Below are 14,479 nucleotides of genomic sequence, written 5' to 3'. Positions count from 1 at the left end.
TTAACATTTATGTTAGTAGTCTGTTGTTCATGCTGTGTGGTAAAAGTGTGCATCTCTCTTAGTATCCCCAGGCAGACTCATCAAAGCAGCTCTGGAATCCTCCTCAAGTGCAAGGCCCACTGGGAAAGATCATGCCTGTAAAGCAGCCCTATTATCTTCAAGCCCAGGACCCCCTAAAACTGTTTGAACAGTCATTACAGCCTCCTGTGATGCAGCAGCAGCAGCCTCTGGAGAAGAAAATGAAGCCTTTCCCCATGGAGCCATATAACCATAACCCCTCAGAAGTCAAGGTGCCAGAATTTTACTGGGACTCCTCTTACGGCATGGCTGATAATAGAGTAGTGATGGCACAACAAGCTAACATGGATCGCAGGGGGAAGCGACCGCAAGGAGTCTTCCGCCCAGAGCAAGACACTGTGTCCAGGATGGCTTTTGAGGTAAACATGTCATTTTGTTAAGTGGTGAAGATCATCAGTACTGATGTTCCTAAATGGGAAACTCTAATTGCTGGCTATATCTCTAGCAAGAAATGCCTAAATGCGGGCCTGTTTCTTGCCCATGCCCCAACAGGGATAACAAAGTATTGTATTGCCTTCTGGAGAGTGGTTTGCTTGTGATTCCAGCCACCACCACTGGATTTCCACTCATTTGGTCTCATTTATGTGGGAGCATAGTCTTGGAGAAACCTGATACTGGGTACTGTCAGTTGCATTCAGTATAGAAGTGATATTAACCTCTGCACCAAAGCCAGAGCTGCTGCTTGATAGAAAATGGAAAATTCATGCCATGTTCTGATTTTGGTGATTTTTCCCCTCCCTCCCGAAAGGAACCCAATTAGTGATTGACCAGGTTAAGCTCCTATTGTATAGGACCAGAGAACAAAAGCATGTTCGAACAATTGCAATTTAATTACTGTCTTCTAAACAAGTTGCTAACCTGCTCTTGAGATATTTGGTGCATTGACTCATCAACACATCCAAGCTAGACTGGAAATTTACCAAAAAAAAAAAAAAAAAAAAGTCCCCTACCTCTGTTTCCTGTTAAATTTCCCCTGATCAGAAATGGGTGAGCTGCTTACCTGGTCCACTGCTTTGACAACCTCATTCTTTGCATCTGCTTGTCCAATGGTGCCTCATATTGTTAAAATATTTGTGGTTGATTTCTGTTCTTTTAGCCCTTCTGAAGAGAAGTCTTGGCTGCAGATGCCTTTTGGTACTGGTTACAAGGAAACTGGGGCAGGAACAGGGTTTCCATTTTGTAACCTGGAGGCCCGGTGCACTTGCTTGAGTACACTGAAGATTAAGAGGTCAGATCAGTTCCTTAAGGGAGAAAAGCTAGACTGCTTCATGCCCTAATGTCGGGTTATGTTTTTAGATGAAACAGTGCCAGTGTCGTGATCTCCTTACCCCATCCATGGATTTCATCCATTCTGCAACTTTTGACTTGGCTTCTTGAAGCATGAGCAGACACTGTGCCACACAGCCCACCTGTGGCTGATTTAATGCTTATACACAGAATATGAGATGGCAAATTTTGTCCTCTTCCCCCTTTCCCAGGTAGGGAAACCTCCCTTTGCCTAGTGGGGCATTCACTTGTGGACCGTAAGAGTGAGGGTCATTAAAAATGGCGCTGTTTTTCTCATGTGAACTTCATTTTGCCACTTAAAATACTATGAAAATGTGATTTGCTTACAATTGAACAAAAAAAAACAAAACCTTGGAGGCTAGCTATACTGCATGGGGGAAACAGTGATTTTTCTTGTCAGAAAACCAGACTTCAGATCCAGGTTTCCTTGCCTTACAAAATGAGGAATTCATCCATTAGTTTGTAGGTTACTAATGTAACAGGGAGCACTTCTCCAAATGAGTTACCAGTCTCTTGGACTGAAAACTTCAACTTGATGGGAAGCTGCATCATTCTGCTGACTACACATGAGGCCAAGATAACTTGTTTTGTTTTCAGTTTAGCAGTCTGTTTCTATACCTCTTCCTTGTTTTTCTGCTTACCTTATGTTGTCCTTGAATGGTCTTGTGCTGCTTTTGCATGCTGCCTTTTTAACCGCTTTATAATATTCCCCTCTGCTGGACACTGTTCTGCCTTGCCTTATTTGCGAAAACGAGAAGTCCTGTGACGCCTTTATAAGCTAACAGGTTTTTGGAGCGTAAGCTTTTATAGGCAAAGACCCATTTCATTAGGTGCATGTAATGCACCTGACAGGGTGGGTTTTTGCCCATGAAAGCTTATGCTTCAAAAAATGTTAGTCTATAAGATGCCACAGGACTTCTTGTTTTTGCAGATACAAACTAACACAGCTACCCCTCTGATACTTGCCTTATTAGTGGTTGTCATGGCCTCTCACCTTTCTGTGGCTTCCCTTTTCACTCCTATTCTTGCTTTTTGCTTTCCCCTTCTTTGGCTGCATCTGACTGTGCTCCTTTCTGTCATTAGGACCCCAAGAGCTCCCCTCTGCTTCCCCCGGACCTGTTAAAGAGTCTGGCTGCCTTGGAGGAGGAGGAAGAGCTGATTTTCTCTAATCCTCCTGATCTTTACCCAGCTCTGCTGGGGCCTCTCGCCTCTCTTCCTGGACGAAGCCTTTTTGTATGTATTTGACTTAATTGTGCTGCTGCTCATTCTAATTCTGACCTCTCTTTTCTGGGAAGTTGTAAGATGTGTGAAATTTTGTGTACCCTTATTGAGTCAGTCTGTGAATGGGAGTTAAACAAGTGGATGGCTCAATAGCTCAGAATAATTGAGAGAGTGAGTTATAAAGAATAGAATAGCTATTGACTCAATACTTGGACTCTTGGTTTGTTTAGAAATCAAAGTAATTGTTTTGTTTCAAAGTGTAAAATCCACCAGCAAATCGTCGATGCAGCATCTATAAAACTATGCCTTCGACGTTGGAATTCGCTTGGTCATTCACAGGAGTCTGTTTTATCCATGTGCAAAATCATATTGTTTTCATCTATTCTGTATGTTACTTAATATGAAAAAATTAATCCCTTAAAATGCAGCAGGATCACAAAAGAAAAAAAATAACATTTTTGAAAAAAATTGGAAGTCAAATATTAATCTCATCGATGACAGTAATGTTTGGCAATGTGGGAAATCTTACTTGTTACGTTGTACTAGCGTACCAGAGCCAACATCGTTGACAGTGAGCAGCAGGTGAACCATGGAAACTGCTGAATGTTGTGAAATAGTAACAAAATGCCAATTAAAACACAGCATTTCATATTTTATTATGGCAACTGTGGTTTGAAGTTGTAATTGATTAGTTAAATGCCCCATGGAATAACTTGTAACAGTATTGAAGTCTTGGTAATAGTTAGATTTATAAAATGAAGAGGGACTTTTGAATGCATCAAGAGCCTCTGATTCATATATATAACATACAATCAAACAAAAATCTAAACCAATTTCTTCCTCCCCCACATTATTCAAGCTTCCCCCTTCCCCAGTAGTCAAAGTAATCTTTGCTGAGAAGAGGGAGGGATGCCAACTTTGTTCTTGTGCTGGTTGAGTGGTGTGTAATTGTCATGTTTTGGCATTTTTCTGAGTTATAAAACATTTTCCAAGTATCGAGTTGACAGCCTGGCAAAGCCCAATAAGCTAGCGTTCCCTTACTAGGAAACTGGGAGGGGAACTCCAAGTCAGCCAACAGAATCAAACACAGGAGTTCCTGATACAAAGGCTTAAATTCCAGGGAAGGACTACAATACAAGGTACAACTAGTTAATCCAAAGGCTTTCACCTATGACCAAAAATATAATAGCCGTACTGAGGTGGTATGAGCTTAACGGGGCACATCATGCCAAAATGCCTTGTGAGGTGCATTATTACTCCTCAGTGCTAGTACTTAGGTAGGGCAGAAGAGTGGGAAACCAGTGGGGGCTGATTTGAAGGGTATAAAGTTAAAAATGACAGGAGATGCTTTGCTGGCTGCCATCTGTGGAGGATGACTGCTGGAATTGTGTTGGCTCTCCTTGTTTCTAGCTGCTAAACTGCTTTATAATAAGCTTCAATACATAGAGAACATGCTGAACATAATTCAAATAATTCCTGTGGTTTCCAAAGGGGTGTTACGTGATTGTGTGTGGGAGGGGAGTTGGCCCAGATCATTGACTGGTAGGTGAGTGGCCTTTAAAATGGTTCCCTACCTACAGAGGTTCCCTGCCATCATATAAATTGGTCAGTTCTTCCTCCTTACCCCATGTGACAAGGGCAAGAGAACACTTGACATTAAAGGAGTCTTTTAAAACCAGTTAAAGAAAAGCACACCCCACACAGCAGTCAGCCTGCATGGTTCTTTAAAAGAGCTGAATTATCTTGTGGTGATGTACGTATCTGGTGTAGCTGCAGTAAAGAGAACAGCTTGTGCCAGTAGGTGAATTGATCATTAGTGCATTTCAATCCACATCTGTAGCTGCAAAAATGAGCCACAGATATCTGTGTTGATATCCACAGGTAAAAAAGCGGTTACCCACCAATTTGCAGGGCTCTACTGATCATTTGCAATAGTCTGCATAAAACTCTTCCTTTCTTCAGCAATGTATAATATTGCACAGTTAGCTGGGTTCTTTTTTGGTGCAGGGAATTGCCTTCCTCTGAGGTACGAGTTACATAGAAAGGTCAAATGCAAGATGCGAAACAAATGGCCTTACTCCAGCATGGCAGATCATACAATGAGTTTGTTAGCAATTTCATCTCAAACTCAGTATAGTTGCCAGTGCTGATGCATTAATTGGATATCAGTTAATGTGGTGATGGGTTCTCTATTTTTGCTTCATCCCAATATTAGAAAATAACCTATGAAATTTTTTTGGTAAACAACTTGCTTTAAAGTATTCCGGTGATTTTAAACAACTTGTCCTTAGTAATGTGCTTTCTCCCTGTCACTACAATAAACATCTGATATCTTTTTCCCTTTTTGATCTCTGAAGAAGTCCCTACTGGAAAAACCATCAGAGTTGATGTCTCAGTCATCGTCTTTCCTGTCCCTGACTGGCTTCTCCCTAAATCAGGTATGTGCCCACCAAGAATTCTTAGCTTTTCAGAATGGGGAAACTTCCATTCACAGTTCTGGTCATGTTATAGAATCAGGGCCGTTACACCAGTTCTAAAAATTTATGCAAGCTAGAAGGTAATTCCTAGCTGGAATCTTAACTCCTTGTGAGCAGATTTTTGTCTTTCCATGCTAACCTATTATACGCTCTGGTCCCCTTGTCTCATTTGTTTGTTCTTCTTTTGTCTCCTCTTAGGGTCTAATTCTGCAGACTAACAATCAAAATTCCCATTGACTTCACTGGGGCCCCAGGATTGCCATTAGTGTGTTTTATCTGTTCCTCTATTTGTCTTCCGTTGCTGTCATGTTTCCTAGATAAGGACTATGAGAACAATCTATTGTCCAATTACAGACCTTGTTAGAATTTTATGGTAGAGCTCGGAATACAGATTTAGGAACTGATAGGAGTTTATATAAGTAAAATGATTATAAATGGGATGGGGCAAGGAGGAATAAAAACAGAATTCATTAACACAGGTTCTTTCCACAGCCTGAATGTTTCAAACAAGTCTGGTGCTTGGATTAAACTCACTCTCTTTCATATTGCAGGAAAGATATCCCAACAGCAGCATGTTCAATGAGGTATATGGGAAAAATCTTAATACCAGCACAAAAGCAGAGGTCACTCCTTCAATGGGCCATCAGGAGACATCGCTATATTCTCTCTTTGAAGGAACGCCTTGGTCTCCATCCCTTCCAGCAAGCTCAGGTAATAATCATGATACAGTTGCTTTCCTGCACTGTAGTTCAGAAGGCTGCACAGAAGCTATTTCTGTACCTATTAAGATATATTACCTGCTAAAGTTGAACTGCCAACCAAAAAACATTCAATTTGCTGCTTTCTGTATAATATATAAAGAAGAGCTGAAAGTCTCTTTCTGCTTGTTGGCTGCAGAAATATAGTATCTTTTGAATCCTGTTTTTTAATAGAAGGCTATAAATGCCAGATAATTACAGGGTTCTGCCATTACAAGAGAGAGAACCCAAGCAACTGAGTGGGGTGAGAAATCAGTCCATTTTCCAAGCTATGTTACTGACACGTACTTAACTCAAACTTCTGACAAACATTTGAGAGAAACCCACTGATTCAACACAGCTGTTGCTGCTATCCTAGTCCTCGAAGAAACTCTTTAGACAAATCAGGGAAGACTACATTTCATGGTCCTGGTGTTTCAAAAGTAACAAAAATAGGATGTCAAGTATCGGAGGGGTAGCCGTGTTAGTCTGGATCTGTAACAACAACAAAGGGTCCTGTGGCACCTTATAGACTAACAGAAAAGTTTTGAGCATGAGCTTTCATGAGCACAGACTCATTTCATCACATGCTGGTCATGGTAATCTTCAGGGCCAGGTATAAATAAGCCAGAGCAAGGCTGGGGATAACAAGGTTAGCTCAGTCAGGAAGGGTGAGGCTTACTACCAGCAGTTGATCTGGAGGTGTGAACACCAAGGGAGGGGAAGCTGCATTTGTATTTAGCCAGCCATTCACAGTCTTTGTTTAAGCCTGAGCTGAGGGTGTCGAATTTGCAGATGAACTGTAGGTCAGCAATTTCTCTTTGGAGTCTGGGCCTGAAATTTCTTTGCTGTAGGATAGCTAGTTTTAAATCTGCTACTGTGTGGCCTGGGAGATTGAAGTGCTCTCCTATGGGTTTTTGTATATTGCCATTTCTGATTTGTGTGCGTTTATTCTTTTACGTAGAGACTGTCCAGTTTGTCCGATGTATATAGCAGAGGGGCATTGCTGGCACATGATGATGGCATAAATTATATTGGTAGATGTGCAGCTGAATGAACCTACGATGGTGCGGCTGATCTGGTTAGGTCCTGTAATGGTGCTGCTGGTGTAGATATGTGGGCAGAGCTGGCAATGAGGTTTGTTGCATGGATGGGTCCTTGAGTTAAAGTGACTGGTGCAGTGTATAGTTGCTGGTTAGGATTTGCTTCAGGTTGGCAGGTTGTCTGTGGGCAAGGACTGGTCTGCCTCCCAAGGCCTGTGAAAGTGGGGGATCATTGTCCAGGATGGGTTGTAAATCCCTGATGATGCACTGTAGAGGTTTTAGCTGAGGACTGTAGGTGATGGCTAGTGGTGTTCTGTTGGTTTCTCTCTTGGGCTTGTCCTGTAGTAAGAGGCTTTGTGGCACACGTCTGGCTCTGTTGATCTGTTTTTTTCACTTCCTCAGGTGGGTATTGCAGTCTCAAGAATGCTTGGTAGAGATCCTGTAGGTGTTTACCTCTGTCGGAGGGGTTGCAGCAAATGTGGTTATATCTTAGTGTTTGGCTGTAGACAATGGATTGTGGGGTGTATCTGGAATGGAAGCTGGAGGCATGAAGGTAGGCGTAGCGGTCAGTGGGTTTACAGTACAGGGTGGTATTGATGTGGCCATCGTGTATTAGCACCGTGGTGTCCAGGAAGTGGATCTCCTGTGTAGACTGTTCCAGGCTGAGGTTGATGTTGGGGTGAAAGTTGTTGAAGTCCCAGTGGAATTCCTCCAGAGTCTCCTTCCCATGGGTCCAGATGATGATGTCATCAATGTAGCGTGAGTAGAGACGAGGTGTGTTAGTGGACGAGAGCTAAGGAAGCGCTGTTTCAGGTCAGCCATGAAAATATTGGCATATTGAGGGGCCATGCAGGTACCCATAGCTGTGCCGCTGATTTGAAAGTATATATTGTCGCCAAATCTGAAATAGTTGTGTGTGAGGATAAAGTTACAGAGCTCAGCCATCAGATGTGCTGTAGCATCATCAGGGATACTGTTCCGGACAGCATTTATTCCATCTTTGTGTGGGACGTTGGTATAGAGAGCCTCTACATTCATGGTGGCTAGGATAGTGTTTTCTGGTAGGTCATCAATGTATTGCAGTTTTCTCAGGAAGTTGGTGGTGTCTCGGAGATAGCTGGGAGTGCTGGTGGCATAGGGTCTGAGAAGAGAGTCCACATAACCAGACAGTCTTTCAGTGAGAGTGCCAATGCCTGAGATGATGGGGCGTCCAGGATTTCCAGGTTTGTGGATCTTGGGTAGTAGGTAGAATAGCCCCGGACGGGGCTCTAGAGGTGTGTTGGTATAAATCTGTTCTTGTGCTTGTGTAGGGAGTGTCCTGAGCAGATGGTGTAGTTTCTTAGTGTATTCCTTGGTGGGATCTGAGGAAAGTAGCCTGTAAAATCTGGTATTGGAGAGTTGTCAGGTAGTCAGACCTGTTCATGATGGCAGTAGCTCCTCCTTTATCTGCCTCTTTGATTATAATGTCAGAGTTGTTTGTGAGGCTGTGGATGGCATTGCGTTCTGCATGACTGAGGTGGTGAGGCAACAGATGATATAAACACACACAAATCAGATATCAGAAATGGCAATATACAAAAACCCATAGGAGAGCACTTCAATCTCGCAGGCCACACAGTAGCAGATTTAAAACTAGCTATCCTACAGCAAAAAAATTTCAGGCCCAGACTCCAAAGAGAAATTGCTGACCTACAATTCATCTGCAAATTCGACACCCTCAGCTCAGGCTTAAACAAAGACTGTGAATGGCTGGCTAAATACAAATGCAGCTTCCCCTCCCTTGGTGTTCACGCCTCCAGATCAGCTGCTGGTGGTAAGCCTCACCCTTCCTGTCTGAGCTAACCTTGTTATCTCCAGCCTTGCTCTGGCTTATTTATACCTGGCCCTGCAGATTTCCAAGACCAGCATGTGATGAAGTGAGTCTGCGCACGAAAGCTCACGCTCAAAACTTTTCTGTTGGTCTGTAAGGTGCCACAGGACCCTTCATTGCTGTTAAAGATAGGATGGAGTGCTGCTTTAATGCATCACAAAGAGGCAGGGAAAAAATGCAACAAACATGTTTTTCCTTCACAGGTCACCTACAGTTAGAGTAGAAAGGGGAGATAAATCAAGAGGCATAGGTAAGGGAATAAAAAAATTGATTTTGGAAGATGGCTAGCTACAACCAGAAGAGAATGCTCTTCAAAAATGGCAGTGAGCACAGGAGAGATTGGTCTATGCAGCAGAACAGATGTGGTGGGTGATAGATGAGAGGTGAAGATAGCGTTTTTTTTCTCACTCTGAAAAGATTCAATTGCAGGGTGGTCTCTGTCCCAATAAGACTTATTGCAAGACCCTCCATTCTGCTTTCTGTCACCCCACTTCTTTATTTAAGAGCGTTCCTTCTGACATGCTGGTCTCTTGCTATCCTTAGGTAACATTCTCTCCTCTACCTGCTCATTTTCCACACTTCATGGACAACCCTTGCTTGGTGTTCAGTGCAAGTCTGAATTCGTTTCAGACTGTCGCAGATTTCTGTAAAAGCCAGACTTTCTAAAGTTGGTGTTTTATCACTTAATGCCAGACGCTTTGCAAAATGATTGAGACACTGGATAAAGGAGATTGGTTTTGTATAAAGCTGATTTGGGTCAAACTACAAAATAGGCACGTTTCAGAGTGTGAACTGCAACCAAAACACACCTGAAATAAGTCTGGAGAACTCAGTTCCGTGGGATAGAAATCCCTGTGAAAAGATCTTGCTAGCAGAGTTCCAGTGTTGTCAAGTAAGTACACAAATGATATGTTCAGTTGGCTATTAAGGTAAAATTATTCTAGTACTGTGATGTGGCATATTCACAGTCTAACTGGCAGATTTCAAAATCCTGAAGTTGTTGTAATTGGGAATAAACTGACCCTGACTGAGTATTGTGCCTGCAGATATTGCAGCAGTTTGGCATTCACACATGCAGAAAACCCTTACCAGTTTTGTCTTGTGTCTATAATGTCCAACAGATCATTCAACACCAGCCAGCCAGTCTCCTCACTCCTCCAACCCTAGCAGTCTACCAAGCTCCCCTCCCACTCATAACCACAATTCGGTTCCCTTCTCCAACTTTGGACCTATTGGGACTCCAGACAACAGGGACAGGAGGATTGCAGACCGTTGGAAAACAGATAAACCAGGTGAGTGCTCGGCTCAGTCCTGGGCCAGGTTGTTCTGATGCTTTGCAATGCCTTTTGGGGACATATTTTAACCAGTCTCTGTTTGCTTTAGCCATGGGAGGATTTGGGCTGGACTATCTCTCAGCAACATCCTCCTCCTCAGAGAGCAGCTGGCACCAGACTAGCACTCCTAGCGGCACCTGGGCAGCGCATGGCCCCTCTATGGAGGATTCCTCTGCAGTGCTCATGGAGAGCCTGAAGGTAAACTGACCTTAAAGAGGAGAAAATAGGTTTTAGTGATACGTGTAATTCCTGTTTCCTAAATGTATGTGTGGTAAGGGAAGGGCTGGGTAGTTATGCTGCAGGCATTCCAAGCACCAGACTGTTAATGTGGTGCTTGCCTGCTCGTGAAAATGGTGCAGCCACACAGCCGCAGCCCACACCTCCATAGCAGTTCAGTACAGACACTGACTGTGCCAAGGGGAGGGGGTCTCCTGTTAGTGTGTGTAACCTGCCTCCCAGAGAGGCAGCAGCTAGGCTGATGGAAGAACTGTTCCACTGACCTAGCACTGTCTACTACTGCAGATTAGGTTTGCTTAACTGTGCTGTTCAGAGGGTGTGGATTTTTTTCCCATCCTTGAGCAAAGTAGATGGCTCAGCCTAGCTAACGTAGCTCAGGCCCTAGTACTATGAGCTGATGCTTTTTCCGCTGAAAAATTCACTAAGGTGGGCAACATGCTAGGTGTGTCCAGCCTGGGTCACTCACACCGTAGAAATCCCTCTTCTCTCCGAAATGTCATGGAACAGGAATAGACTCGATGAACTAGGAGAAACCCAAACCTTAAGTCTGATTTACTGTATCTGTATCTTTAAACAGAAATCTGCTGTATTTCCATTGCTAGTTAGTCTGGGCTGAGTTTTAAGGCAATGGGATTTTGTCTTCAGGGTGACTTGTTTTGTGGGCATACAGGAGAAAAGAAGAGTTAACTAACTAGACTTAGTAACTAATCTGTGACCCAGGCACTTAGAAAAGCATACATTCCAGCGGTGAGCGTGGTATAAATACAGAGGGGAGCAGCAGAAAAGGGTAGTTTTGTCTGTCTGGGAAATGCGTGTGAGAAGGGGCCCCTTCAACAGGTACCAGTACTGACCCTTCCTATTTGCTATCTTTAGTCCATCTGGTCCAGTTCCATGATGCATCCTGGACCGTCAGCCCTGGAGCAACTGTTAATGCAGCAGAAGCAGAAGCAGCAACGTGGACAAGGCCCCATGAATCCACCACACTGAGAATGAGGTGGCAATCCTTGCAAAGAAAGGCTCCATAAACCATGGCATGCTGGGTCTGCAGGACTCGCCCACACAGTCCTGTGCAGGTGGCAGCCCTCTCTTCTGTTCCTTGCTGTCAGGAGGGCGTAAGTGCTCCACCAACCCACTGAGTGTGCACAAAGTGTCTGCAGTGCAGCAAGAAACATCAGGAACTCTCCCATCCCCCCAGGCCCTCTGGAGGGAGAGAGGAACTGCTGTTGTCTCACTCAGTAACGTGATATCACCGCCTCTCACCTTCTCCATCGTGCATGCCCCCAGCCACATGGGAAGTAAAAGCTGAGGATGAAGGGCAGATGGGAGAAGCCAATGAGAACTTCTCGATCCTTTTCCTCTCTTTGGAGAGATAAAATAGGAATCCATTAATGATTGCTTTGCTGACTGAGAATGTAGTTGAAATTATTCCTAAACATCTTTATTATTATCTCAGTAGTAAGATCACACTGAATTCTTCCATACACAACGTGCTTTGTAGTCAGTGTGTAGCAATGAAAGCCCCAGTTGCTGCTCCTGTTAGAGGTAGGTGGTGGCAGAGTGGGGGGGCGGGGTCTATCTCCTGGACTAGTGAAGGAGTTTCATGAAGGAGAGTCTGGCACTTGACACCACTTCATCTTTCACTCAAAGGCTCTGGCCAGCCCTTGCGTGGCTTAGTCTCCAGCGTGAAATGCCCTTTCTGTAGGTGCTGAGGCTACAAGAGGGAACGCGGGGGGCATTGCAGTGCGCTGCTGGGCAAGCAAATAACTGCTACAGGGTTTTAAATTAATGTTTCTGATTCCTGTACATTTTACTGTAGCACAGTGACCAGCCTCTCAAAGGGCAGGCTAGACGGCGCATTCTCAGCCTGGCTCCTTTATGTAGGTAGGTAGGTAGAAGCTTTCAATGTTTTTTGTTTTGTTTTTGTTTTGTTTTGTTTTTTTTTTGGGGTTTTTTTTTTTGTTTGTTTTTTCTTTCTACCCCCACCCTCCCCTCATTGCTGGATGCTAGTAGTTCTGTTCCCAATGTGCAGCATCTGACAAACAAGCAATGGGTCCAGCACGGTGGGGTAAAGAAGACAGCTGGGCAGTGTGGCACATACACAGCCCAACAGGGATATGTCAGCTCCACAGACCCTCACGCAGCTGAGCCCCAGAGTGAAATTCCAGAAACCAGACACACGCGTAACCCCCACACACAAGAAAACATCGCTCCGTTTGCTTCGGAAAAAGAAGGCACAGAAAGGGAAATGCATAATTTGAGTTGCTATTTATTAGGGGGAAAGGAGGACTGAAAAGCTCTTGTAGAAGAGGGGACGGCGTTTCTGTTAGTTTCCCAGACAAGTTACGGAAACAAACTCACTGTCCATTTGCAGTGCTAGCCAGAGGGGCGTTTGTGTGATCATTCAGAACCTCCGAGCTGGAAGTCAGCTGCAGAGCAAAGCACATGCAGGAGCCTCAGTGACACTGGGCGTCTGGGCAGCCCCAATTACTACAAAAAGGGAAGAGGGTATGACTGGCTCCCCCATGCACTAGCAACATTACTGTTGTCTGTTGCAGTTCAAAGAGATTTCCTTTGAAAGCTCTAAAGAGTGAAGCTCCCATCCTCGTGGTGGTGAAACCGTCTGTGCTTCTCTCCAGCGCTCCCAGTTTGTGTGTTTTTGAGCTGTGCACCCAGGCAGCTGCAACATTCCAGGGCTTGAACTGTCACTGACTCTTGCACCCTAGACAAGCTAACCAGGGTCACCATCTCACGCCCAGCAGTTCGAGTCCCAGCCACAGAGTCCCATTTCTGCATGAGAATCTGGTGTTTGGAATGTTTTCTGAATCTTGGGCTGGGATTCCCCATCCCTCTCCCCAGGGTTGGGCATCCCCAACAGAAACTGGTTTGTGTCGTAAGCTTTTTTGTGTTTTTTGTCTGTCTGTGCAAGACCTGCAGCTGCTGAAATCAGCTTTGCCTTTAATTAAACCATGTTCTCTCCACCTAGGCCTGAGCAGCATTTATTTCCCGTCTGAGTGGAAGTTATTTAATTCTTGTTCTGTGGAAAAGGGAGCAAGGTTGATACTCTGGAATATAGTGTTTACGGGATTGAAAGAATAAGGGAGCCAGAGATTCTGATGGACTCGGCATGGCTGACTCAAAAGGCAAACACAGCACAGTGGCTATGAATACTGAACTGAAAATGATTGCTGGGAGTTACTGGTGAAGACGTGAGAATGAATTAACCTTTAATCCATAAGGCTGAATGAAAGACTTAGAGCAGGGGCTCCCAAACGGTGACGTGTGTCACTGGTGGTACAGAGCTTGTTGGAAGTGGCACAGAGTGGTGAGTGGCCTGTTCCTTTTTAAGGGACCCCAGCTGACCCCTGTTCAAGGACATCACCCCTTTCGGGAAACAGGAGGCCAAGGGAGCTGCTGCTAGCTAGGGGAATGGGGTCAGGTGTTAATCGTGTCACAGGCCCAGCCCTGAGCCCTTTAAATTGCTACGAGGCAGGCAGAGGCAGTGTGCTCCAGGTGGCTCCGCCCCATTGTCCTTTCTTCTGACCCCCATTGCAGAGTCTCTCAGCTTCCCTGTCAAGTAGCTGCCAGCTAATGTAAAGCCCAGCTGTTAAGTGACTCTCAGGAGAAGAGGATAATTACAGGAGAACATCACCTCAGGAGAGAGGCTCCCTCTGATGGGAACCAGAAGGGGAGACTGATAGGCTGGAAAATCCCTTACGCCCCAGGAAGCGTTAGCAAGGTGGTAGTGTGAGTCCAGGGCCCAGGTAGGAGAAGACTTGTGTGTATAAAATTTGTGAGGCTGGAATTGCAGTGAGACTGGCACTTCTCTGACTCAGAGAGAACCAATGTAAAACTGGAAACCAAATTCTTGAAATAAGGTAAACCGGATCAACCTTCTCAATGTCTGTCTGTAGCCCTGGATGTCCAGTTAACTCCCCCTCCCCTCTTTGACATAACACATTATCAACACCAAAGCCCTTGTGTGCTCAGCCAGAATCTGTATCCTCAGAGGAACACCATTAGAGCAGAGAAGGAAATGGGTTTCTGTCCACATGAAGCAGAAGGGAAAGTTTTGAAATAGTAAAAAGTTTCATGATAGAACTGAACCCTTTTAAGTGTATAAAACCAAGTGAGAGCCTACCCAAAACTACCAGTGTTTTGGTGGTCAGGGTACTCACCTGGGATGAGGGAGACCCAG

The 14,479-nt window shown here is 44.6% G+C and overlaps 1 protein-coding gene across 2 annotated transcripts in view; it reads left to right on the top strand.

The window, feature by feature from the left end:
• The window catches only part of SMG7 (SMG7 nonsense mediated mRNA decay factor), a 110,824-nt gene extending 97,408 nt beyond the window's left edge, over window positions 1-13,416 (top strand). The window contains exons 17-23 of one of the 2 annotated variants that reach the window (XM_075002525.1): window positions 63-437; window positions 2,449-2,598; window positions 4,944-5,024; window positions 5,615-5,774; window positions 9,835-10,005; window positions 10,097-10,245; window positions 11,158-13,416. In XM_075002525.1, coding sequence (XP_074858626.1) covers window positions 63-437; window positions 2,449-2,598; window positions 4,944-5,024; window positions 5,615-5,774; window positions 9,835-10,005; window positions 10,097-10,245; window positions 11,158-11,271 — 1,200 coding nt within the window. In that variant the 3' untranslated portion in view covers window positions 11,272-13,416. The remainder of the gene's footprint in view (window positions 1-62; window positions 438-2,448; window positions 2,599-4,943; window positions 5,025-5,614; window positions 5,775-9,834; window positions 10,006-10,096; window positions 10,246-11,157) is intronic. The other variant, XM_075002526.1, reaches the window with a different exon arrangement.
• The last annotated feature ends 1,063 nt before the right edge of the window (window positions 13,417-14,479 follow it).

Source organism: Carettochelys insculpta, chromosome 9 (assembly GCF_033958435.1).
Source record: "Carettochelys insculpta isolate YL-2023 chromosome 9, ASM3395843v1, whole genome shotgun sequence".
Taxonomy (NCBI): Eukaryota; Metazoa; Chordata; order Testudines; family Carettochelyidae; genus Carettochelys; species Carettochelys insculpta.
The sequence above is the reverse complement of the archived record's forward strand: the minus strand, read 5'-3'. Positions and strand labels throughout refer to the sequence as shown.